Genomic DNA, 23,925 nt, shown 5'->3' with positions numbered 1-23,925 from the left:
CGCTCCCAATATAATATGTCAGGGTCACCAAATGTAACACCATAAGCTACAGGAGCTCAATAGAATAATCCATTCCTAATAACCCTTAACTTGTCGTAGACCGTGTCACCATTTTTCATATACTAAATCAACATTTCCAAAATCGTTTTTACACACCCAACCTTGGTTCCGCCGCTCCGGGTTCCCGAGTATCCTCATAATGGTTCCGTCGCTTCAGGTTCCCATTGGCACACAATCTGCATTGGCTCCTCTCCGCGGATAACCAAGCTACACACCCAACCTCGGTTCCGCCGCTTCGAGTTTCCGAGTATCCTCACAATGGTTCGCCGCTCCGGGTTCCCATTGACACACACACACACATACCACACAATGGGCTACCACGTCCGGCCACATTGTGGTTTTTAAACCATTTCTCTTTTTCAAATCACATCTTTTTATTAACCACACCCTAGATGTCATGTTTCTACTTTCTCGATTTCTGTTCTCGTTTTTATGCAAAGACTCCGCAGTAGGACCTTTGTACACTATAATATAAATCATTCATTGTAATCTTAAAACTAAACTAGTAAGATCATCCAATTCTATGTTACTTTTATCATGCTCATGTTCACGGAATCACATTCAAACAATTACCACACACTTAAAGCATAGTGTCACATGGACGGACATCTTTTGGAGAGGAAACCACTTATGCTTTATCACACATTAAAACAAGAAATCCTAGTAAACATGTATACATCCTCATAACCATCCTTAAGATCAAAATACGAATACTTTTATTCAAGTTTATACTTTCAAAATCCATTCTTTCTTCCTCTTAGGGAAGTTCAAAACAACATATGTTTTTCCGGAAAATAAAGTCGACATATTCAACATGGTCATATTTCTTTTCAAACCTTTAGTAAAACACTTTTTTCAAATTATCATGCATTCCAACATACCAATGATATACACATTTCTATTATACTTAGATAAAGCGGTTAGAAGTATCCTACCATTTTTCTTAGCGGTAGGGCGGCTACGAACAAGAAAGTTGGCGATCGACTGGAGTAACTTCCTATGGAAAGCTTCGGTAGCTTCGAAAGAGAAACGGTTTCTCTCGAAACTAGTTTCTTGACTACCTACCAAACTTTTTGGATTGGAAGGGTGGTCAAGTGGTGGTTTGGTGGCGGTCTTGGATGAGTTTCTTGAAGAACTCAAGAACAAGAAGAATAAAGAACAAACTCAAAAATTCTAGAGAGAGAAGTTAAAAGGCTTGAAGTTGTGTGTTGAATGGCATGGGGGGGGGGGGGGGGTCCTATTTATAGCAAAAACTTGGCTCCCTCTCCCTCTCCCTCTCCCTCTCCCTGGTCGGCCTCCTCTCTCTGTCTCTTTTCTCTCATTTTTTTGTTCCATTGTGTTGTCAAATCAAGTCTTTAATCAAGCCATAGCCTTCCCTCACTTGTCAATCCAATTCTAGGTTCAATATCTAGGTTATCATGAAGGATTTGGCCTTATCTTGTCCTAGGAGGGTTTGCTTGCAAGGAAGAAAAAAATAATAGGCTAGGATTATGTTTAAAGAAGCCTAGAAATGGGTTGTAAAGTAGTTCTAGGCTTGAGTGTAAGTTGGTTTAATAGGTAGCTTGTGGAAGTGTCCAAAACACATCACACACCTCACTCTCTCTCTCTCAGCCTCTCCTTCCCCCCCTCTCTCTCTCTCCCTAGTACAATGTGCGTGTGTGTGTGTGTATATATATATACGGGGCAGTTCCGGGGACACCCAAAAAATAGCTAAAAAAATACCTCATAGTTCCCGATCAAACTTTGATGATCCAAGCCGCTCAATGTGATCAGAACGTGATTTTAAGGGTACCTGCGAGAAATCAACAAAAAAAATGACCGGGAAGGGCTTGATCCGAACAGTTTTGAACAATTTTTTATTGAACGGTTCAAATAAAAACTACTCAAATCAAGCCTTTCCCGGTCATTTTTTTGGCTAATTTCTCATGGGCACCCTTAAAATCACATTCTGCACACATTGAATGGTTCGGATCATAAAAATTCGATCGGAAACTATGAGATTGAGATTTTGGGTATTTTTTTTAGGTGTTTTTTTGGGTGTACCTTGAACCGACCCGATATATATATATATATATATATATATATATATATATATATATATCTAGAGAAAATCTAAGAAAATAAGCCTCGGAGGATAACTATTAGGTTCAAGGCTATTAGTCCTAGGTTTGCATGCATGGCAAGGCTAAGTTTGCTTCTTTTGGAAGCAAAATGATGAAGGGTTCTAATGATTGACTTGTCAAATCCATGTACTCATTAGAAAGTCTTATTTCTATTAGAGAGAGAAGTTAAAAGGCTTGAAGGTGTGTGTTGAATGGCATGAGGGGGCGTCCTATTTATAGCAAAAACTTGGCTCCCTCTCCCTCTCCCTCTCCTTGGCCGGCCCCCTCTCTCTGTCTCTTTTCTCTCATTTTTTTGTTCCATTGTGTTGTCAAATCAAGTCTTTAATCAAGCCATAGCCTTCCCTCACTAGTCAATCCAATTCTAGGTTCAAAATCTAGGTTATCATGAAGGGTTTTGGCCTTGTCTTGTCCTAGGAGGGTTTGCTTGCAAGGAAGAACAAAATAATAGGCTAGGATTATGTTTAAAGAAGCCTATAAATGGATTGTAAAGTAGTTCTAGGCTTGAGTGTAAGTTGGTTTAATAGGTAGCTTGTGGAAGTGTCCAAAACACATCACACACCTCACTCTCTCTCTCTCTCAGCCTCTCCTTCCCCCCCTTCTCTCTCCCTAGTACAATGTGCGTGTGTGTGTGTGTATATATACGGGGCAGTTCCGGGGACACCAAAAAATATAGCTAAAAAACACCTCATAGTTCCCGATCAAACTTTGATGATCCAAGCCGCTCAATGTGATCAGAACGTGATTTTAAGGGTACCCGCGAGAAATCAGCAAAAAAAATGACCGGGAAGGGCTTGATCTGAATAGTTTCGAACAATTTTTTATTGAACGGTTCAAATAAAAACTGCTCAAATCAAGCCTTTCCCGGTCATTTTTTTGGCTAATTTCTCGTGGGCACCCTTAAAATCACATTCTGCACACATTGAACGGTTCGGATCATAAAAATTCGATCGGAAACTATGAGATTGAGATTTTGGATATTTTTTTAGGTGTTTTTTTGGGTGTACCTTGAACCGACCCGATATATATATATATATATATATATATATATATATATATCTAGAGAAAATCTAGGAAAGTAAGCCTTGGAGGATAACTATTAGGTTCAAGGCTATTAGTCCTAGGTTTGCATGGATGGCAATGCTAAGTTTGCTCCTTTTGAAAGCAAAATGATGAAGGGTTCTAATGATTGACTTGTCAAATCCATATACTCATTGGAAAGTCTTATTTCTATTAGAGAGAGAAGTTAAAAGGCTTGAAGGTGTGTGTTGAATGGCATGAGGGGGCGTCCTATTTATAGCAAAAACTTGGCTCCCTCTCCCTCTCCTTCTCCTTGGCCGGCCCCCTCTCTCTGTCTCTTTTCTGTCATTTTTTTTGTTCCATTGTGTTGTCAAATCAAGTCTTTAATCAAGCCATAGCATTCCCTCACTTGTCAATCCAATTCTAGGTTATCATGAAGGGTTTTGGCCTTGTCTTGTCCTAGGAGGGTTTACTTGCAAGGAAGAACAAAATAATAGGCTAGGATTATGCCTAAAGAAGCCTAGAAATGGGTTGTAAAGTAGTTCTAGGCTTGAGTGTAAGTTGGTTTAATAGGTAGCTTGTGGAAGTGTCCAAAACACATCACACACCTCACTCTCTCTCTCTCTCAGCCTCTCCTTCCCCCCCTCCCTCTCTCTCCCTAGTACAATGTGTGTGTGTGTGTGTGTGTATATATATACGGGGCAGTTCCGGGGACACCCAAAAAATAGCTAAAAAAATACCTCATAGTTCCCGATCAAACTTTGATGATCCAAGCCACTCAATGTGATCAGAACGTGATTTTAAGGGTACCCGCGAGAAATCAGCAAAAAAAATGACCGGGAAGGGCTTGATCCGAACAGTTTCGAACAATATTTTATTGAACGGTTCAAATAAAAACTGCTCAAATCAAGCCTTTTCTGGTCATTTTTTTGGCTAATTTCTCGTGGGCACCCTTAAAATCACATTCTGCACACATTGAACGGTTCGGATCATAAAAATTCGATCGGAAACTATGAGATTGAGATTTTGGGTATTTTTTTGGGTGTACCTTGAACCGACCCGATATATATATATATATATATATAGAGAAAATCTAGGAAAGTAAGCCTTGGAGGATAACTATTAGGTTCAAGGCTATTAGTCTTAGGTTTGCATGCATGGCAAGGCTAAGTTTGCTTCTTTTGGAAGCAAAATGATGAAGGGTTCTAATGATTGACTTGTCAAATCCATGTACTCATTGGCAAGTCTTATTTCTATTATTTAAGGGATAAAATTTTTCCTATGAACTATTATCCAATGGGTAAAGAGGTAATGATGAGAAATAAAGTCTTAATGTGACTAGACATGTAAGTACAATAATTACTACTTTAGGTAGCATAATGATGACTTCCTTTGGTCCAAAAGGTTCAAGTAGGGGTGGAAAGGTTCATAAGGCTCATCTAGGGTTAGGAGAATGTAACTAGGTTGAACAGGTACTTAGGTTTCTCTTACTAATCGGTTGGAAACTAATTCTACTTGCCAAGTAAGATTTTTAGCTAAGAAATACAATTTAAATATTTTATTTTATTCACTATGAAAATATGCAAGTGTTTCGATAAGCATACTTGTCTTTAGAAAATGACTAAATTGTCCGGGATGAAAAGATATAATTTTATAAATATCAGATCTAATTATGATGGATTATTAGAAATTAAAAAGAAATTTTAAAAGCAAATTCCAGGTAGTTAAAATAAAATTTAAATATTTAACAAAATTTTTATTTACCAAAAATTAGGGTCGTTACACCACAAGTTCTACATTAAAACCTGTGCATCAGACCCAATCGTTGTCACATGCTATAAATAACTAATTTGATATTTGAGTCAAACAAAAAGGGTCATGGAACAGATGATCTCAATACTTAAATATAATCTGTAAAATACATGCCAAATAAAGTTTGGGACCTTCTCAGAATCAGACATACATTAACTAAGCTTTTCGTAGAATAAACTCCTACAATAATTTCAATGGCAATAAACACTTGCTAACAACCAAAAAGTTGTACCAAGATAGAGATAAAAATTTCGTCCAATACCGAGTACAATTCTTCGAAACTTCAAAGGAGATTTCAGGCGGACTGCCAAAATCTGTTCCTTTGAATGGAAGAAAAGTAGACACACTTACATGTACTCGTTCTACAATGTGAACTCTGAAGCAAAAAATTTTCTGCTGAACTAACCTATGTGAGTTGCGGGTGATTGACCGTGCCTTGGTTCAAATTCATTGCATTATTTGGTTGTTGAAAAATAAAAAAGAAAGATAGGGGCATTAAATCTGAAATTTATACAAAAGCAAAATTTAATAGACAATAAACAACCAAACAATAGTGAAATCAAGTCTTCCACCCTATCCAATAGAGTAAACAAAGCATAAGTTAGATAAGTACATGCAAAAAAGACAATAAGCTTAGTCACCATGTTAAAAAAAAACAATGAATAACTCAAAAATTGAAGGTTAGGAAAAAGGGAATTAAGGAGACACTTGCAAATCTTGTTTTAACCCATGAAAAATTACACAAGACAATTCCACATGCATCCATATAATAATTGAAGTGACAGCTAGAGCTGCAATGTTGGAAAAAGTAAGTAAATATGAAAGCCAAATAGAAGGGCTACAAATAGTAAAAGCAAAGAGGGGAACATAATTAATTGGGGAAAAATACCCTTTCTTTTAAATTTAAATTCTAGATTAACCATTATCTCCAAAAGAACACAAAACCAGTCATCGGATACAAAACAAGCCATCAATAAGTATACGTCCAGTTGCCAATTGTTTCAAATCAGTTTAGCTTAACTATAAATTTGTAATAATTATATTAGTTGGTGAATCAAAAGATCAGGAAAAATTTAAAGAACAAAAGTCTTTATCTTATTTCTCAATTTGAACACAAAAAAACTCATAATGTAGCAGGATAACATACATTAGTGAAATCATACCACACTGCCAATCATATCGATCAACGTGGCACATAGCTCTCAAACATGCAACTGTGATAGAAGAAGAGAAGAGCTTTAGTTAGCTCTATCGGACGAGAGGAAATGTGGTGAAGAAAATTGCAAAATTACCCTACTGATACTATAGTTGGAAGTCTCATAAAGAAGCAAACCCAAAAAATATGACAGAAACATTACATCAAATCTTTTGAAGACAACAACTCTACCAACAACTACTCTCTTTGCAAATGCAATGTCATCATATTCTTAATTAGCTTCCCCCATTAGATATCAGTTGAAGTTCCATTGCAGTACCAATAGAAATGACAATCCATGTAGTCAACTACCTTTTAAAGAATTGTAGATGTCGCATATTAGTTAAATGGCAGAGTAACAAATTGGAACTTGAAACAACCACCAATGCGAGTGAAGCAAAGCAATAAATACATAATCACATTTTAACATAAGTTTTTTTTTTAATCATTGAAGAATAAGGCACGTCATATGTTCTTGTAAAGCAAAAAATTAGCACGAAAATTTTGACGAGCACAGAAACCAGATAAAAATAAGCATCGACAAAGAAAGTACTACACATACACGAATACTACTTGATAACACACAAGCCTGACATGAAAATTTCAATTGTAAAGCTTTGAACCCACAATGCAATAGAATCGACCCAGCCACAACCTTGCAACAAACCTAAACCTTACCTAAACCTACGTAAACATTTGATCGTTAATAATAATAAACTGCGAGAATGACTCTTACAGGTAAATCAATCAAACGAAACAACGCTCAAACCACAACGAAGAACCTAAATGGGAAAAACCCACCCAAGATAGAGCCAAACCTTGGTAGGAGGAGCATGAGCCATCGATTGTAGCGCCAGATGGAGCAACGAGCTGAGGTGAGCAACAGGGAACAAATTTGAAACATAAAAACAAATCAGAGCTTAGAAACACACACAAACAAAACGACTAGTAATCGTAGACCAACAAGAGCAAATTTGAAATTAAATCAACTCTGTGCTCAATATTAGCTAAAAAATTGTGAAACAAAGAGAAAGCGAGAGAGAAGAGATAGAGAGAGATGATGCGGATGAGGGAGAGAACCTGCACATAACGATGGTTGTGATTGTGGCCAGAGATTTGAATTGCGCTGGAACAGAGTCGTGCATCAATCCGGTGAGAGAGAGGAAGAGAGCTTCTTGATTTATTTGGGAAATTGGTAGAGAGAGACGTATCGCAAGGAGGCGAGATGAGTTAAAGGGGGAGAGAAATAACGGGCTATTTGGATGGGGGATTAGCCCCCGGATATACCAAGCGGCTGGATTACAAATCCCTCCCTTCCTTTTCTCCGGTCTTCGGCTGGCAAAAACAGAAATCGGATTAGAGGTGACTCTGGATTACATATCCACCTGTGGGGTGGATGCGGGTGGATTACCAACGACAGGGGTACCCCCCATCGTTGGCTATGTGGCGTTTCATGCCTTTTGCTCACTTTTCTTCATCCCACAAACCAGATCGAGAAGAAGAGAGAGAATAGAGGAGGAGGTCGCCGATTCAAACTCTGGTGACTCCCCCGCCGTATGTCGACGGTTCCAGCTCTCTACCTCGTCTTCCTCCTTCTTCCTCAGGTATTGTTAAGCTCCATTGTTGTAGGGTTTGAACTATTGGTGGTTTTGCGATCTGAACTCATTCTTGTTTGGCGATTTGATTTTCGATTTAGCTTCAGATTTGTGCCCTAAAATTTTAGATTTTAAAGATAAATCTCGAGTTGGTTTGCATCCTAATATAAGCCCTATTTACTCTCACTGTTCACAGAGTTGATGCTTGACCGATATTACAATCAAGAGTGTGTGTCGTCGTAGATCTATGGATCTGTAATTTATATGTAATTGGTTATCTTCTTAAAATTATGAGCATGCAAATTGATTTACTTTTTGGAAAAAAAAATTGAGCATGCAAATGGATTCTTGTTGTCTGTAGTTCCTTTCGTGAAATTTGATTGAATTTAGGTTTGGCTTTATAGTGACATTATGCTAGGATTTAGGCCTCACTGCACCTGTTCCAAAAAAAGTAATGTGATCTTTACACTTCATTGTTTCTTCCTGTAAGCTGAGATTTAGGCCTCATTGTATCTGTTTCAAAAAAGTATATAATCTTTACACTTCATTGTTTCTTTCTGTAAGTAAGTGATAGTATACAAAGCAGATATACACAAGTATAAAGTAAAGAATTATATCAAAATAGCAACAAAGTTGACCGAAGAAAAAAAGGACCACAACTGTACAAATGAAGCAAATCTAAAGGGTAGCCACAACTCCCCTTGTACTTCTTTGTTGGAACTTGCATTTATGGATCTATAAAACTGGGCGCATGTTAAGTCTTCTTGAGCTTTGCATTTCATGACCCACGGTTCGTCATTCAGATCTTTGTTCATTTTTAGTTTGATTGTAGTTAGAAGTTGATCACTACATTTTATTTACACGTCTACTCTTAAATGTGCATTGCCTTTTATTGGTGGTATGCTTTTACTTTGTTAGGACCGAGGGTCCTCACACTGTTTGGCGTTCTAAGAGTTTGGCTTAGCTGATATAGATTAGTGGACTTATTATGGCATGTTTCGGGTGATGTTTTCATGTGGGCAGTTGTTTGGGCACTTGACAGGCTATTTTATGGTCATTTTACATGCTATTTTTTGGGGTGGAATGGTTCTGTTTTTTTTTTTATTGGATGAAATGGTGGTATTTTGTTTGTAAAAGGTAGGTTATGGATGCTATGGGCAATGAGAAGCAATTCTCTCCCAAAAGAGAAAAATTAAGAGCTAATGAAGATTCACATGCAAATGGTTGATAGGTTTATTGTAAGCTTGACTGTTTGTGCAGTCCCATTATGTGCCCAAAACTAATTAGGACATGACACAGATACGGACAAATCAAGCTTATAACTAGACATGGTATATGCATGTATACATGAAGTCGTGTTGTTTTCTGGGTATTTAGTTGGCCTAATTTCAGTTTTGACTCCATATAAATTGTGACCTTATTTTATTTGGCCTAACATAAGTTGTGCCCTAAAACAGATGGCAAGAATAACAAAACGTGAACGAAGAAAGAAGGTAAACTGTGAGGCATTGTTAGCACTTCTATGTGTCATGAGAATAGTCAATAATGTTTTGAGCCTGTATATTGTAATTACGGACTTGATTGGCAAAAGGGTTCGACAAAGGCCTCGTTTGCATCTGAATCCTAATGTCTACCAACACCAAATAGATGCACTTAATAGGTTGGTACGCGGGAGTGACACAGATTGTCACAATCAATTGAGGGTAAATAGGTATACCTTCATGACTTTGTGTCATTTACTTGAGCAAAATGGACTAGAGGAGTCTAGGAATGTCACTCTTGTGGAGAGAGTTTCGATATTTTTGTGGATTCTTTCGCACCATACAAAAAATAGGCGTACGACTTTCCAATTTTGGAGATCGGGGGAAACAATTAGTAGGCATTTCATCGTTGTTTTGCTGGTGGTGTTGCACCTTCACAATGTCTTGTGGCATCATCCAGAAGCTATTCCTGCTAATGAGCCGGATGTTAGGTGGAAATGGTTTGAGGTACAGATTATCTAAAGTGTTCAATTATTGTAATGCAGTTATTCATTCTAATAATCTAGTCTAATAAAATAAATCATTGGTCTCTCGTAGAATTGTCTAGGGGCTTTAGACGGTACCTTCATACCTTTCCTCCCCCCAATCGAAATGAAGGCACGCTTCAGGTCAAGGAAGGGTGACTACGCGACAAATGTGTTAGGAGTTTGTAGTCGAAACTTACAATTCATATATGCGTTGTCTGGTTGGGAAGGCTCCGCCACAGACTCAAGAGTGCTTCGAAATGCCTTAGTGAGGCGTTACGGGTTGAAAATTCCATAGGGTATGTCACTTTACCTCCTTTCCATTAGTCAACATACGTTCACATTTGTGTAAACGTACTCACCTACACCTATGTATGTCATTTGTAGGTTGTTACTATCTCGTCAATGCCGGTTACACTAATGGACCGGGATTATTAGCACCGTTCAGGGGTCAACGATACCACATAAACATTTGGAGGCAAGGACACGTGCCCTAGAGCCGAGAAGAGTGCTTCAACATGAAGCACTTTGCCGCACGCAATGTTGTGGAGAGATGCTTTGGGGTGCTTAAGATGAGATGGGGAATCTTAAGATCCTACACTTTCTATCCCATTAGGACTCAATGTCACATCGTCACAGCATGTTGCCTCCTCCATAATCTCATTAAGCGTACAATGGTAGTGGATCCTGTTGAGGCTAAATACATGGCGTGGGAGCTGCAAAACCTACATAATGTGCCACCTGAAGAGTACATTACAACTGTTGAAACATCGAACGAATGGACCCAAATGAGGGATAATTTGGCAACCGAAATGTACAATGATTGGTTAGCTCGTCATGGGGCTGGCCAATAGAATATCTTTCAAATGTATTGTTTCTTTGTTTTAAGTGGATTTGTTTTATAGACTTGTTCAACAATTCTGGCCAATGTTGAAACATATCAACTATTTCCATGTAATAAGAAACTATTTCGTGAGTGTTTGCCCTATGTTAAATTGTTATTGTCATTGAAATCAGGTTAGCTAACATAATGGAAGGTCAAGGAACTTCCAATTCAAAATGAACCAATGCCAAGGAGGGACAAGAAAAACAATCGTGTAGGCTATGGACTCCTAAGGAAGAAGAGGCCTTACTTGCGTGCATGTTGGACGCGGTGACCGAAAAAGAAACATGGAAAGCCCATAATGATTTCAAGTTGGGCTTCTACGTTGAAATTGAGAAAGGCTTGCAAAAGCTATTGCCCGGGACCACTCTCAAAGCTCAACCAAACATAGAGTCGAAGGTCAAATATTGAAAGGAAAAATATGGTCAAATTGCCGACATGATTCAGCTAAGTGGCTTTGCGCGGAATCATGAAACTAACTCCATTGCGATGGATTCGGAAGACATGTGGAAGGATTATGAGAAGGTAACTTCTCTACTCATTGATTTAAACCCACCTTGACATTGCTGTTATCCTTCAAAATTAGTTTTAACTACCGCCCTCTCATGTAATGCATGTCATTGAACATGTGCAGTTCAATCCCAAAGTGAAAGGCATGAATGAGAAGGCTTTCCTTATGTATGAGAGTTGGCAAATTCTATTTGGGATTGATAGGGCAACGGGTGATTTCGCGGAGGATGCGGCGGAATTAGATAATTGTGACTCCGTTCAAAGCCCAAACCCCAATGAAATCCCAAACATGGATGAGTACTTGGAAGAGTGCTATACACTTAGGTTTGCAAATGGTAAGGCAATATGGACAAGTGATACTTTCGTTGAGCAATCGTATGGTTCCACAACCGCAAATTCCACAACTCCAATAAATAATGCCAACACTCCTACAAGCATTCCCAATGCCAATGCCAATGCTCGTGCCAATGCCAATCCCAATCCCAATGTGTGTGCCAATGCCATGCCAATGCCAATGCCAATGCCGCCAAAGAAGAAGGCCAAAAAAGAAGTGGTCATACCTGAGGCATTGGGAAATTACCTAAGTCAAACCGCTACGGTAATGGAGAAGATCGCGGATGTCATAGGCTATGACAGCAACTATCTTCAAGAAGGGAAATGGTGTTTGATGAGTTGCTCAAGCTTGATGAGGATGATAGGTATATCGTTAACGCCATCATTGTCCAGGAGGAAGATAGGGTGGACACGTTCTATGACATACCCGATAACCGCAAACAAAGATGGGTGGAGTTGGTATTGGCGGGGAAGTTTTATGGGAAAGACAAGTAGGGAAAGTTTATGGGCCATTTTGTGGAGGATGTCATTCCTTCTTTTTGTGAATTCTAGTAGCCCCTTTAAAACTGGATTTTGTGAAAAGATAAGGCCTTTTGAAAACTGTCTTTATGGAAGATGTAACTCCTTTTTGTACTATGATCTTTTAATTGCATGTAATTCGTACATTATAGGGCAACGATGATGATTTACGAAAAGGGCAAATGTTAGGCTAGCAATGATGATGTATTTTGTAGGGTAATGATGATGCTATAACAATTGTGACAAAACTTGTATATGTTGGTACTCTTTTTGGCAACTATGAATCTGCATCTCTTTAATTACATGCATAACATTTATTATTGTTTCAATCACAGGTGGATATGTTGGCAATGATGACATTTTTCTGAGCCAAATGGGATAAGCTTCCTCTTGATACAATATGAAATGAGGGCAACATGTCAAATATGTTTCTGCTATCCAGTGAGCAAGTTACAATCCCATTTATGGGTTTTGCCGGTCACTGAATTGTATGTGTGTGACTCTGCTGCGTGTGTGTGTGTGTGTGTGTGTGTATGTATGTTGGTCACTGGACAATTTGTGGGCTGGTTTTATGGGCTATTTTGTGCAGATTTCTGCTCGTTTTATGGCCTGTTTTCTGTTGGTTGCTGTATTGTTGCTAGGTTGTGGCTGGTTTTGTTGGCAGTTTTGGTAGTGGTTTGTGGCTGGTTTTATTGCTAGTTACTAGACAGTTTTATTGCTATTTTTGCAGGTGGCTATGATGATATTTTTCTGAGCTAAATGGCATAAGCTTCCTCTTCATACATTCTAAAATGTTGGTGTACATCTCAAATATGTTTCTGCTATCCAGTGTGTAAGTTGCAGTCCCATTTTTGGGTTTTGCCGATCACTGGATTGTGTGTGTGTGACTGTGTGTGTGTGTGTGTGCGAGCGTTGGTAACTGGAGAGTTTGTGGGCTGGTATTATGGGCAATTTTTTGCTGGTTTTATGGGCTGTTTTCTGCTGTATTGTTGCTGGGATGTGGCAGGTTTTGTTGGTAGTTTTGGTGGTGGTTCGTGGCTAATTTTACTACTGCTCATTAGACAATTTTTTGGCTGGTTTTCTGGGCTATTTTTTTGGTTTTTTGGACTGCTTTTTGATGGTTTTTTGGACAGTTTTTTTATTGGTTTTTGGTTGGCCAATAGTTGATTTTTTGTTTAAGGGCAATGATGATGAATAAGGTTGTTTTGGTGCTGTGTCTTGGCTTGTTTGTTGGCAGTTTTGCTGGTGGGTTGTGGCTGGTTTCATTGCTGGATTGGTACAGTTTTGGTGCAGGTTTTGGTTGATGGGTTGTGGCAGGTTTTGGTTGGTGGGTTGTTGGCTGATTTCTGGTTGGTTTCATTTGTTTCTTTTTAAAGGCAATGCTGATCATTTCATTGGCTATGATGATATTACAAATTTAAGGACGAAACACTCGTCTTGGCAGGACAACTTATGAGGGTCAATGGTTAATTATTATTCGGCAACATAAGTTGTAGCCAAATGAGTGTCCAATGTGCCACTTAAGAAAATATCTGAGCCAAAAAAACCAAGCATTGATGCCATGGGGCGGTTTCAATTTTATGAAAATGAAGACCATAGAATCTTTTGCTGGGCTTGCTGATTTGAATTGCAGTTCAAATCAATTGGTGTTTCTACTGATTTCAGGATTCATAGTGGATGAAGAAAAATAGAAAAGTTTAATTCTTGTATAATTCAAATTTGTAATATCAGTTAAAACCTTATTGATTGTGTACACTGTCATGGGATTTTGCATTGTAATAAAACTTGTTGAGTGTTGGTCTTGCCATTTTTTCTCTTTTTGATTTGTCTTTTTCGTTAAATATGACAAGACTAAAACTAGTCCAACATTTATTTTCAAGATTGCATTTTCAACACATGCTTATAATCTCAAATAAATCTAGACTACTTGAGATACCTTACAAGGGTAAAAAGCAACAAATTTATTTTTCAAACATTTATTCAAACTACGATCTTCTTCAATCATCCAATGTCAACCTCTGAAACGTACTAAGCAATGGCTCCATCGATTAAACATGGAGAATTGCATGTCCCTCATGTTTCTAACTTGTCGATTCACCTACAAACGTAACACATGAAAAATATGACAAATTATTCATAAATAATAGTATATAAATGTTCATTAAAAACAAAAATACTTACTTTGACAAATTCATTCCAAACCTCATTCTCCACAACCAGTCTATTTTCATTTTCATTCCAACCAAATCCGGAAATCTGAAGCATGTCTTGTAGTCGGAATTGCCTTCCAATACTTTATCTTTGCCTCGATATGAAATTTCGTAATACCATATTGGGGAAAAGAAACTTGCATTTGAGTTTCCAAAACTACGAAGGATATTGGTATGAACCATCCGTTCTCATTTTGCCAAAGTCCCGCATCTACTAGGCTCGTAAGGTTTTCTAACAACGTCTCCTCCTCCTCCTCACTCCACTCCCAGCGTGCCATTGAAATGAAAAGAAAAAAAAATTGAGAATATCAAACTAAAAATTAAAATAGAGATGATAGTTGGGATGAAATGAACAAAAATATGAAACCTATTTATAGAATTTTTTTGTATATGTTGGTTTGTTGAACCTACTACCCACATGGTTAAACTACCACTCACATGATTCAACAACCATCTACCTCCCATTCAACTATGAAGATTTAACCAAAAAAAAAAAAAAACGAAATCTGTTTTTTCATATAACTTTCATAATAATTGAATTATTTTACAAATATTTTATCTTTTAATCTGTTTTTCTTGAAAAAAAAAAATAAGGTTTAAACATGACTTACGTAAATTGATCTATTTTTATCATATTTTTTTGATAAATATGTATTTATTTTAGTTTTAATTAAATTAACCTATATTACTCATTAAATTAATAAAATGAGGACAATTAAGTCATTTCACATCTTATCCCATCATATCCACCCTCCAAATCCCTCTTCCAAAAAAATCATCCAAACATTGGATTACAAATCCACCATTCTTAGGAGGTGGGTCCACCCTCCTTACATATCCACCATTCTTACATATCCACCATCATATCCACCCTCCTTCTATATCCACCCAAAATCATATCCTCCATCCAAACGGCCCGTAACAGGTTAAAACGTGGACAACAAAAAGCCACCTAACGAATTTTGAAGTCCACGCCCAGCCAAAATTTGGAAGGCCCATTCATTGGGCAAAATTGACCCTGCCAACACACAAATCTACAAAAACAGGCCTCAATGAATGGACAAAATTGCCTCCGCGATTTACCTTTGTGGGTGGACAATCGAGGGTCACAATTGGAAAAATTGACAAGCGGTCTAATTTGCTGAAGCACCCACCATAATTAGGGGTGTCAAACGTGCCTGTCGTGCCGTGCCGTGCCATTTTTTTCCGTGCCAACCGTGCTTCGTGTCGTGCCGTACCGTGCCCGTTTACTTCATCGTGCCATGGCGTGCCGTGCCGTACCGTGCTCGTGCCCGTGCCGTGGTGGGCCATTTTGCCTTGTCGGGCCGTGTCGGGCCGTGCCTTTATAAAATCGTGTCGTGTCGTGCCGTGCCCGATTAATTAATCGTGCCGCATCGTGTCGTGCCTTTTTTTGTCGGGTCGGATCGTGCCGTGCCTTTTTTGTCAGATTGTATCGTGCCGTGCCTTTTTTTTTGTCGTGTCGTGCCGTGCCTTTTTGTCGGGTTGTGTCGTGCCATGCTTTTTTTTGTCAGGTCGGGTCGTGTTGTGCCTTTTTTGTCGATTCGTATCGTGCCGTGCCGGCCCTTAATTGTGTGTCGTGCCGTAACCGATTTTCGTCTAAAAAAAAATCTTTCCAAAAAACACACATTCCGGTACCCGGTGCCTCTAATGTTCTTAAGTTTGCATATTGCAGTATTCAATATTTCAATCCTAATGAGTAATGACTCTAATGTTCTTAAGTTTGCATATTGCGGTATTCAATATTTCAATCCTAATGAGTAATGATTATCCACAATCAAGTATTCAAGTGTCCTACGTTCAACAATGCAAGGTGCATCCCCATAGAGAATACATGCTCTCACAAATGTTATATTCAAAATTAACACAATAACATTAGTAACTAACGTTGTTGGCAATGGACAGGGTTCATGCCCGGGATGGACGTTTGGGATTCATTATGGATAGTTTTTGAAATCCATACTAACATGTTGCTAAGAGAGAGAGACAATAGCATCATTACTATCAAAGAATCACCATGAAATTCAATGTTGCTTTGGAGGTTCGGATAGGTGAGACCGTGAGACTAAGGACTAGAAAGCAGATTTTTCACATTCAGTAGAAAAGCTTGGTTCGGAATCTTCGGATGGGTGAGACTGTTAGACTTGGGACCAGAAAGCAGATTTTTCACATTCAATAGAAAAGCTTGGTTCGGAATCTTCGGATGGGTGAGACCGTGAGACTTGGGACCAGAAAGCAAAATTTTCACATTCAATAGAAAAGCTTGGTGCTCATTCTCGACCAAATCAAAAGCTATTTGAAATGCGAGCAGATCATCATCCTTATTTTCAGATTGTAGAAGTATTTTCAAGAAAGAGAGACACTAGTATAAACTATAAACCACAAAGCATACATATATCAGCCTATCAAGTTTGAATTAATCATGGAATTTAAGCATTTATGCCTCATTAACATGTTCAAACAAAAAAGGGGCCTCAATGAACCCAATAACCAAGCTGTCACAGAAACTTTGAATTCACACACTCCTGATAACTAAAGCACAGCCTCTTCAAAACAAATAATGAAGTACAAACACTTCCGCTTTAATCGCTATTACATAATTCCTTGAGTGCATTGCATAATCGCCCAACAAATAATCGCCAACAGCATCATGCACCCAATAGAAAAAGGCAGCATATCACAGATTCACAAATCACAATACCTATTAAGTTTCTGTTTTTAACATATCCAATCAATTTTGAGACAGTATAAATGGACTTCTTCGAAAGATATTTTCTTTGTTTTGTTCTCATTTTCTAGCTCAACTAAGAAAAAAGAAGCTTTACTTCATTTATTTGCTTTATTTTTTCTTCTCCCACAACCAATCCAAAACCCTAAAACCGTGGACACCGCCTAAATGAACAAAAAAAAAAGAAGAGAAGTAGATAAAACCAAAAGGTCCAAAACAGTTACTCTCTTGCTTCTATTTTTAAGCATATTCTAGTGGAAACTACAATAAACGTTGTCCAAAACAGGTACAAGTATTTTCAGAAGAAGGTATCGATGGTTGACTACCAAAAACTACAATATCAAACTCATGAACCAAAAACTACAATAAAACTCATAAAGATTAGAAGAAACGAATAGAAACGACATTGGGGTCTTCTGATAACTGATAAGCATACATCAAGTGAATATATCAGTAATTTTAATTTTATGCATATTCTTGTAGTGCAAAAAATTAATGCTCATGCAATGCAATCAAATAAACAGCTAACATACTAACAAACTAACAGACCGGAGGGGCTAGGCCGCCACCTCAACTCAGCAAACAGAATATGCGAGGGGTTATGCCACCACCTCAGCTAAGCAATGCAATCAAATAAAACTAACTATACTAACTAAAAACAAACTCAATATTTAGCCTGGCTTCGTTACACCTCAAGTTTGGCATAAAACCAGGTTAGAGGTATCCACCAAGCCAAATACGAGCTAATAACACATCAAGATCAAGAAAAAAAGTTGAAATCTCAACAAAATTTTGAAGAAAACTGAAATAGAATTCTGCTCAGATATAATCATCATAGCAGAAAATTGAAATGGATGCAACATTAAGTTGCCAATAAGGCCTTCATAAGTTGCAACACCATTTCGTAGAATTATAGTTCATAACAATACCACTACGGCACTACGGCTCAGACATTACTTCTTTTTTTTTATCATCATAGCCGGAAATTTAAATGGATGTGGCAACGTTATGTTGCCGTTAAGGCCTTCATAAGTTGCAACACAATCACACTTCGCTTAGCCAAAAACTGGGGTTGTGTCTGTGGCTTATTCATTTCAGACTAAAGGAGACACACACACACACACACACCAGTACACCACACTGCCCCACACACACACCACACTGCCCCCGCACCCCCCCCCCCCCCCCCCCCCCACACACACACACACACACCCCACAACGCATGCAGGCAACATCCATTTCAGTTAAGTGAAGCTAAACAGACCACAAGGCATGCAGCAAAACTTAGGCTCAGCATATTAGTTAAGAAAATACATCATAGCCAAAAACTAAAGCGGGGGCAACATCATGTTGCCATTTAAGGCCTTCATAAATTGCCACAACATCCACTTCAGTTCAGCCCACTTACTGAAATGAATAAGCCACAGAACACCACACTGCCACAGAACACCACACTGCCACACACACACACACACACCCCACAACGCATGCAGGCAACATCCACTTCAGTTAAGTGAAGATAAACAGACCACAAGGCATGCAGCATAAAACTGAAGTGGGGGCAACATCATGTTGCCATTTAAGGCCTTCATAAGTTGCCACACCACAATACTGAAATGAATAAGCCACAGACACAACCCCAACAGAATAAATGAATAATAGAATCAAACCAAATGCCAGCAGCCAGCAGGTGAGCAGCACAGCAGGTCCCCTAATCACTGTCTATATCAGAATCTGCAAAATAGCCTCTGAATTCATCTTTAGCTGAGCGTTTTTGAATTCCAAGGCGTGCATCCTCCCAATCTTTCAAGCATATGAGACAATCCAAAATGTCTGGAGCAAGTCTGCTCCTTCTCTCATCCAACACTCTTTTACCTGCACTAAAAGCAGATTCGGATGCCACTGTAGACACAGGAGGGGTTAGTAGATCACGTGCCATGATTGAAAGAACAGGATATTTATCTTCATTTTTTTTCCACCAAGCTAAGACATCAAAATCACGCCTGTCATTCACGTTAATAGATTCTAGGTCCAAATATTTCTCAAGTTCAATGCGTGAAGTTCCAGTAGTACTTCCTATTCCTAAATTTGAACTAACAAAATCCCAAAATTCATCATTGGTACTTGTAGAAGATGTTAAAGGAGCAGCAGTACATGCAGCATTAGAACGAAACTTAGATTCATATTTGGCATACATGATAGTCAATAAATCATTCACATTAGCTGAAGAAGGTAAAGTGGTAATCCCCAAATTCGTACCAATCTCTCTTAAGAGCAAGCTAACACCTTGTAACTTCATCCTAGGGTCCATTACTGCAGCTAACATAAATATTGGTGGCATTTCTTCATAATATTTTCTGAATTTTTCTTCCATATCTATACAAGCATGTGCAAAATTTGGATGTTCCCTATGTTTACGAAAATTGACACTGATATTGAAAAGATGATGAAGCACAATACAAGAAGTAGGGTAACGAACACCCGAACAAGCTACGGTAGCAGCATAAAACACTTTCAAAAATTTCATGAACTCAAAACCAATTTCCCAATCAGCTACAGTTAAAGGATTACCACGACACTGTCTATACCTCTGATTAACATAACCAGATATTGCATCACTATATTTTCGACAAGACTTTAACATAAGGTAGGTCGAATTCCAACGATTTTGAACATCAGAGTTCATATTTTTGGGTTTAATATTGTAAAGTGATGAGCACAATTTATCAAATTCTTGTTGCCTAGATGGGGAAGTAGCAATATAAAGAACAGCATCTCTAATTTTTTTAATTTGTGGTGCTATATGTTTCAAACCATCTTGCACAACTAAATTAATGACATGACATACGCATCGCAAATGTAATAATTCACCAAAATAAGGAGTTATCAAATTTCTTATAAACAATGGAAGTGTAGCACTATTAGCGCTATGGTTGTCAAAAGTAATGCTATAAACTTTATCAACAACTTCAAAATCCCTAAAAACACCCATAATACTTTCATAAATCTGTTCAGCATCATGAGGAAACTCCACTAAACGAAAAGCAATAATTTTTTTTTGCAAAATCCAACTAGAGTCTATATAATGAGCAGTCACACAAATATAACCACGATTGTTTATACCAGACCACATATCAGAAGTAAAACCTATTGCACCAACAGTTGCAAGTTCAGTAATCAAATCTTTTTTAACTTCATTATGAGCTTTCTTCGTATCACTACGGGTTGAATTTCTAGAAACTTTAGCAAATGAAGGATTCAGACAATTTTTGACAAAATTTTCAAATCTAATATCATCACCAAAAGTAAATGGTTGTTCTGCTGCAGCTACATAAAGGGCCAGTCCATGTCTCATTTTTTCTTTTGAATAAATAAAATTACTACTATCAGATGCATCACCAATTTTATCAGCATGTTTACTTCTTAGATGTCTACCATGTGGCCCTACACCATTATTACTTTTGCATTTATAATTTTTGTCACAATAATGGCATACAGCCCTAGCTCCTATGTCAACACCATTTTCATTTTTGAAGTGTTCATTTATAGAGAAATGATTCCATACCCATGAGTGGCGTCGTGACCTTTTTGAACCACTAAGGCCTGAATTTGCAGCTGCATGAGTAGAATCTGTCGGAGTAGCAGTAGAACCTAGAGGTCCTGTTCCACTTGGACCACTTCCACCACCTGGACCACTTCCACCACCAACAATGTTGGAAGCAGCCTCCTCACCTACAGAACCCATACGCTGTGGTCCAATAGGGTTTTGTGGTAGTTCATCAGAACCTGAGTGGCCCGAGTGGGAGTCACGATCCTCCCCACTTCCAGCATCCATCTACAAAAACAACAGGATAAAAGGGGTTATTGGGAAAAGCCCTAATTTCAGAAATTAGCATCAAGAACCCTAATTACGTAACCCTAATTTCAGAAATTAGTAACAAAAGTGAAAAACCCTAATTTCTTGTTACTAATTTCAGAAATTAGCACCAAAAACCCTAATTTCATAACCCTAATTTCAGAAATTCGTAACAAAAGAGAAAAGCCCTAATTTCTTGTTACTAATTTCAGAAATTAGCAACAAAAACCCTAATTTCGTAACCCTAATTTCAGAAATTAGTAACAAAAGTGAAAAGCCCTAATTTCTTGTTACTAATTTCAGAAATTAGCAACAAAAACCCTAATTTCGTAACCCTAATTTCAGAAATTCGCAATAAAAGTTAAAAGCCCTAATTTCTTGTTACTAATTTCAGAAATTAGCAAGAAAACCCTTAATTTCGTAAGTTCGTAACCCTAATTTCAGAAATTTGTAACAATTAACAAAAACCCTAATTTCAAAAACCAGGTTAAAACTTAAAACCCTATTTTCAGAAACCCTATTTACAGACTTACAGTAGATAAGTGGAGACTGAAGAGGGAAGTGAGAGAGGTACCTGTGCAGCAGCTGCAGCTGTGCTCAGAGAGATATGGTGATCGGTGAGTGAGTCGGTGACTCGGTGTGCTCAGTACCTGAGCCTGAGGTGATGAGACAGAGAGAGGAGCAGCGAGACAGAGAGAGGACTGAGGAGCAGCGAGAGAGAGAGAGAGAGAGTCTGTGTGTGTGTATGAGTCTGATCTGAGTCTCTGAGAGAGTGAGAGAGTGAGAGACAGAGTCACAGAGAGAGGTGAATCACTCGGTGAACGGATCCAAAGAAATAAGGCGTGCCAGAAATCCGAACGTTGAAGCTCGTCGTCAGAGGTGAGATCGTGAGTCTGTGAGAGGACAGAGAGACGTTGAGAGAGACAGAGAGACGTTGAGAACTTGAGAGTTGAGAGGAGTGAGGAGTCTGAGAGAGTGAGAGATCGAAGACTGAATGAGATGTCTGCTAGGGCAGCATCTCATTCTTTTTATATGATGTGTGTGATCATGTGCATACGATACACCATAATCCATATGCACCAACTTATCGAAAATTCTCGTAGAGTCTTATAATGCATCACTCGAGGGCCGCTTGAGCTGTTTATTGAAAATCCGAACCGTCTACCTTTTATGTGAGAGTGACTATATCATTCATGCAAAAAATGAAGCACATTGGCTATCGTTATATACTACATCACACCTGACAAAAAATTCCTATTAATGAATCTATGTTCCGATGAAAGGGCTTCCAAAGTCCGATAGACCCGATATTTGGCGAGAGTGATTAAAACACCAATAACTACGAAATGAACGGTATGGATCGTCATACTTGTGTCGCAATCATGTGGCTAGCGTACATTGAACTATAGCGGAATACATTGATTTAGAACTAAATAAGTTAGATGTATAGATTTAAACGGTAGCTGCAGACTCATTATTTCAAATATTCGATCTAAACCGTTACGATTTAAGATCTTATCAAATTTATCATCCTCCCCGAAATAGGTGATAATCGGATGTCCGAGACCATGTGATCAGAACACATTCGGTGCTTCCAACGACGTAAAAGTCCTATAATGCACCACTTTAGGGCCACCCGAGTTGTTTTTTGAAAATCTGAGCTGTCTACCTTTTTTGTGGGACTATTTATATCATTTGTGCAAAAAATAAAGTAAATTGGTTATCATTATATACTCGATCGCACATAAAAAAAATCCCCTATCAATATATCTACGTCCCGATAAAAGGGTTTCAAAAACCCGATAGACCCTAAAATGTGCGAGAGCAATTAAAACACCAAAAACAATGAAATGAACGGTATGGATCGTCATACTTGTATTGCAATCGTGTGGCTAGCGACCTAGCGTACAAGAGGCCGTTTTTTAAAAATAGAATTATATAATATTAATATATATTATCATGTTTGAATTTGATTCAAAATTTCTTAATCATATAAAATATTTTAAAAGCTTATTTTACTTAAATAAAATGAAAAGATTAATAAATTATTGGATTATCAAAAAATACACACAAATAAAGTAAACTATAATCTTAAAACTCTTGTTTATTTAATAACATATTTTTTTTGGTTTTTCTATGCCTCGTGACTCGTGTCGTGCCCGTAGCCCGTAGGGCCCGCCCTGAGGTGAAGCCGCCTTAGGCCTCCAAAATTCGGGCGAAAACTGGGCCATGTTTTTCGTAAGACGAAAATATATTATATATGTAAGTTATTCCGAATTCTAGCACGAGTAGAGTTCCAAGCTTCAAGTATCAGTGGTTTGTCCATATTGCTTAAACCGAGAGGTCCCTGTTTCGAGCCCTTGTATTAGTTATGCTTCAGTTGTTTTAAATTTTAAATGTTACTCTGAGTCAAATCTTTTTTGCACACTACTATAAATGTTTGGATAAGTTTTCTTTTTAATTTAATTTTTAAATTTTAATATCTAGTTCACAGGAAAAAAAAATACTTTTGACTATCTCTTGACGCGTGTCCCCCGTTGAGGAATCGTGGGGCTCTGATTCCTTTGGCGTATTGCGCATTCGGCGCCCGTTAGCCCAGGTTTCAATATTGTGGGGCTCTATCTCTTCCAATATTGTCCCAACTTATGTAGGTTAAGTTGGGTAAACTTTATTTGTTTTTAGCTTTACAAAATTTATTAAGTATTTATACTAATAAGTCTTTTTTAGTTTTTCTTAGATTTAATTTTTTATTTTTTACTTCCTCTCATCAAGCTAAGTAAAAAATTTAAAAGAGTACAATGCAAATTTTAAAAAGTATCAAAAAAGACTTAAAAAGCCAAAATGAACAAGTTAGATCCCTCCTGTGGGCTTTCCTTTGTTGTTTTTTTTTTTTTTCAAATTTTAAGTCAATTCAAAAAAAAATTATTCATCTTGACAAGAAGAATTTAAAAGCAAAAAAAATCATGACAAGAAATTCAAAAGAGTTCACTAAATAAAATAATAATCTAAATTTTATTGTTCGTTATATAGTTTTAATTATCCAAAATTATTTTTCTTCCTT

The 23,925-nt window shown here is 37.8% G+C and overlaps 1 protein-coding gene and 1 long non-coding RNA gene across 2 annotated transcripts; one reads left to right on the top strand and one right to left on the bottom strand.

The window, feature by feature from the left end:
• Positions 1 to 5,409: 5,409 nt before the first annotated feature.
• LOC131303387 (uncharacterized) lies at positions 5,410 to 7,105 on the bottom strand. Its single transcript, XR_009192006.1, has 2 exons — positions 7,026 to 7,105; positions 5,410 to 6,226 (listed from the first exon to the last, which is right to left on the bottom strand). It is a non-coding gene; the product is annotated as an uncharacterized LOC131303387 (long non-coding RNA).
• Positions 7,106 to 8,906: 1,801 nt separating this feature from the next.
• Positions 8,907 to 10,164, top strand: LOC131303386 (uncharacterized). Its single transcript, XM_058330236.1, has 2 exons — positions 8,907 to 9,790; positions 9,881 to 10,164. The coding sequence occupies exons 1-2, from the start codon at positions 9,260 to 9,262 to the stop codon at positions 10,103 to 10,105; spliced, it is 756 nt and encodes a 251-aa protein (XP_058186219.1). The 5' UTR covers positions 8,907 to 9,259; the 3' UTR covers positions 10,106 to 10,164.
• The last annotated feature ends 13,761 nt before the right edge of the window (positions 10,165 to 23,925 follow it).

The sequence above is a fragment of the Rhododendron vialii genome, chromosome 10a (genome assembly GCF_030253575.1).
Source record: "Rhododendron vialii isolate Sample 1 chromosome 10a, ASM3025357v1".
Lineage (NCBI taxonomy): Eukaryota > Viridiplantae > Streptophyta > Magnoliopsida > Ericales > Ericaceae > Rhododendron > Rhododendron vialii.
The sequence above is the reverse complement of the archived record's forward strand: the minus strand, read 5'-3'. Positions and strand labels throughout refer to the sequence as shown.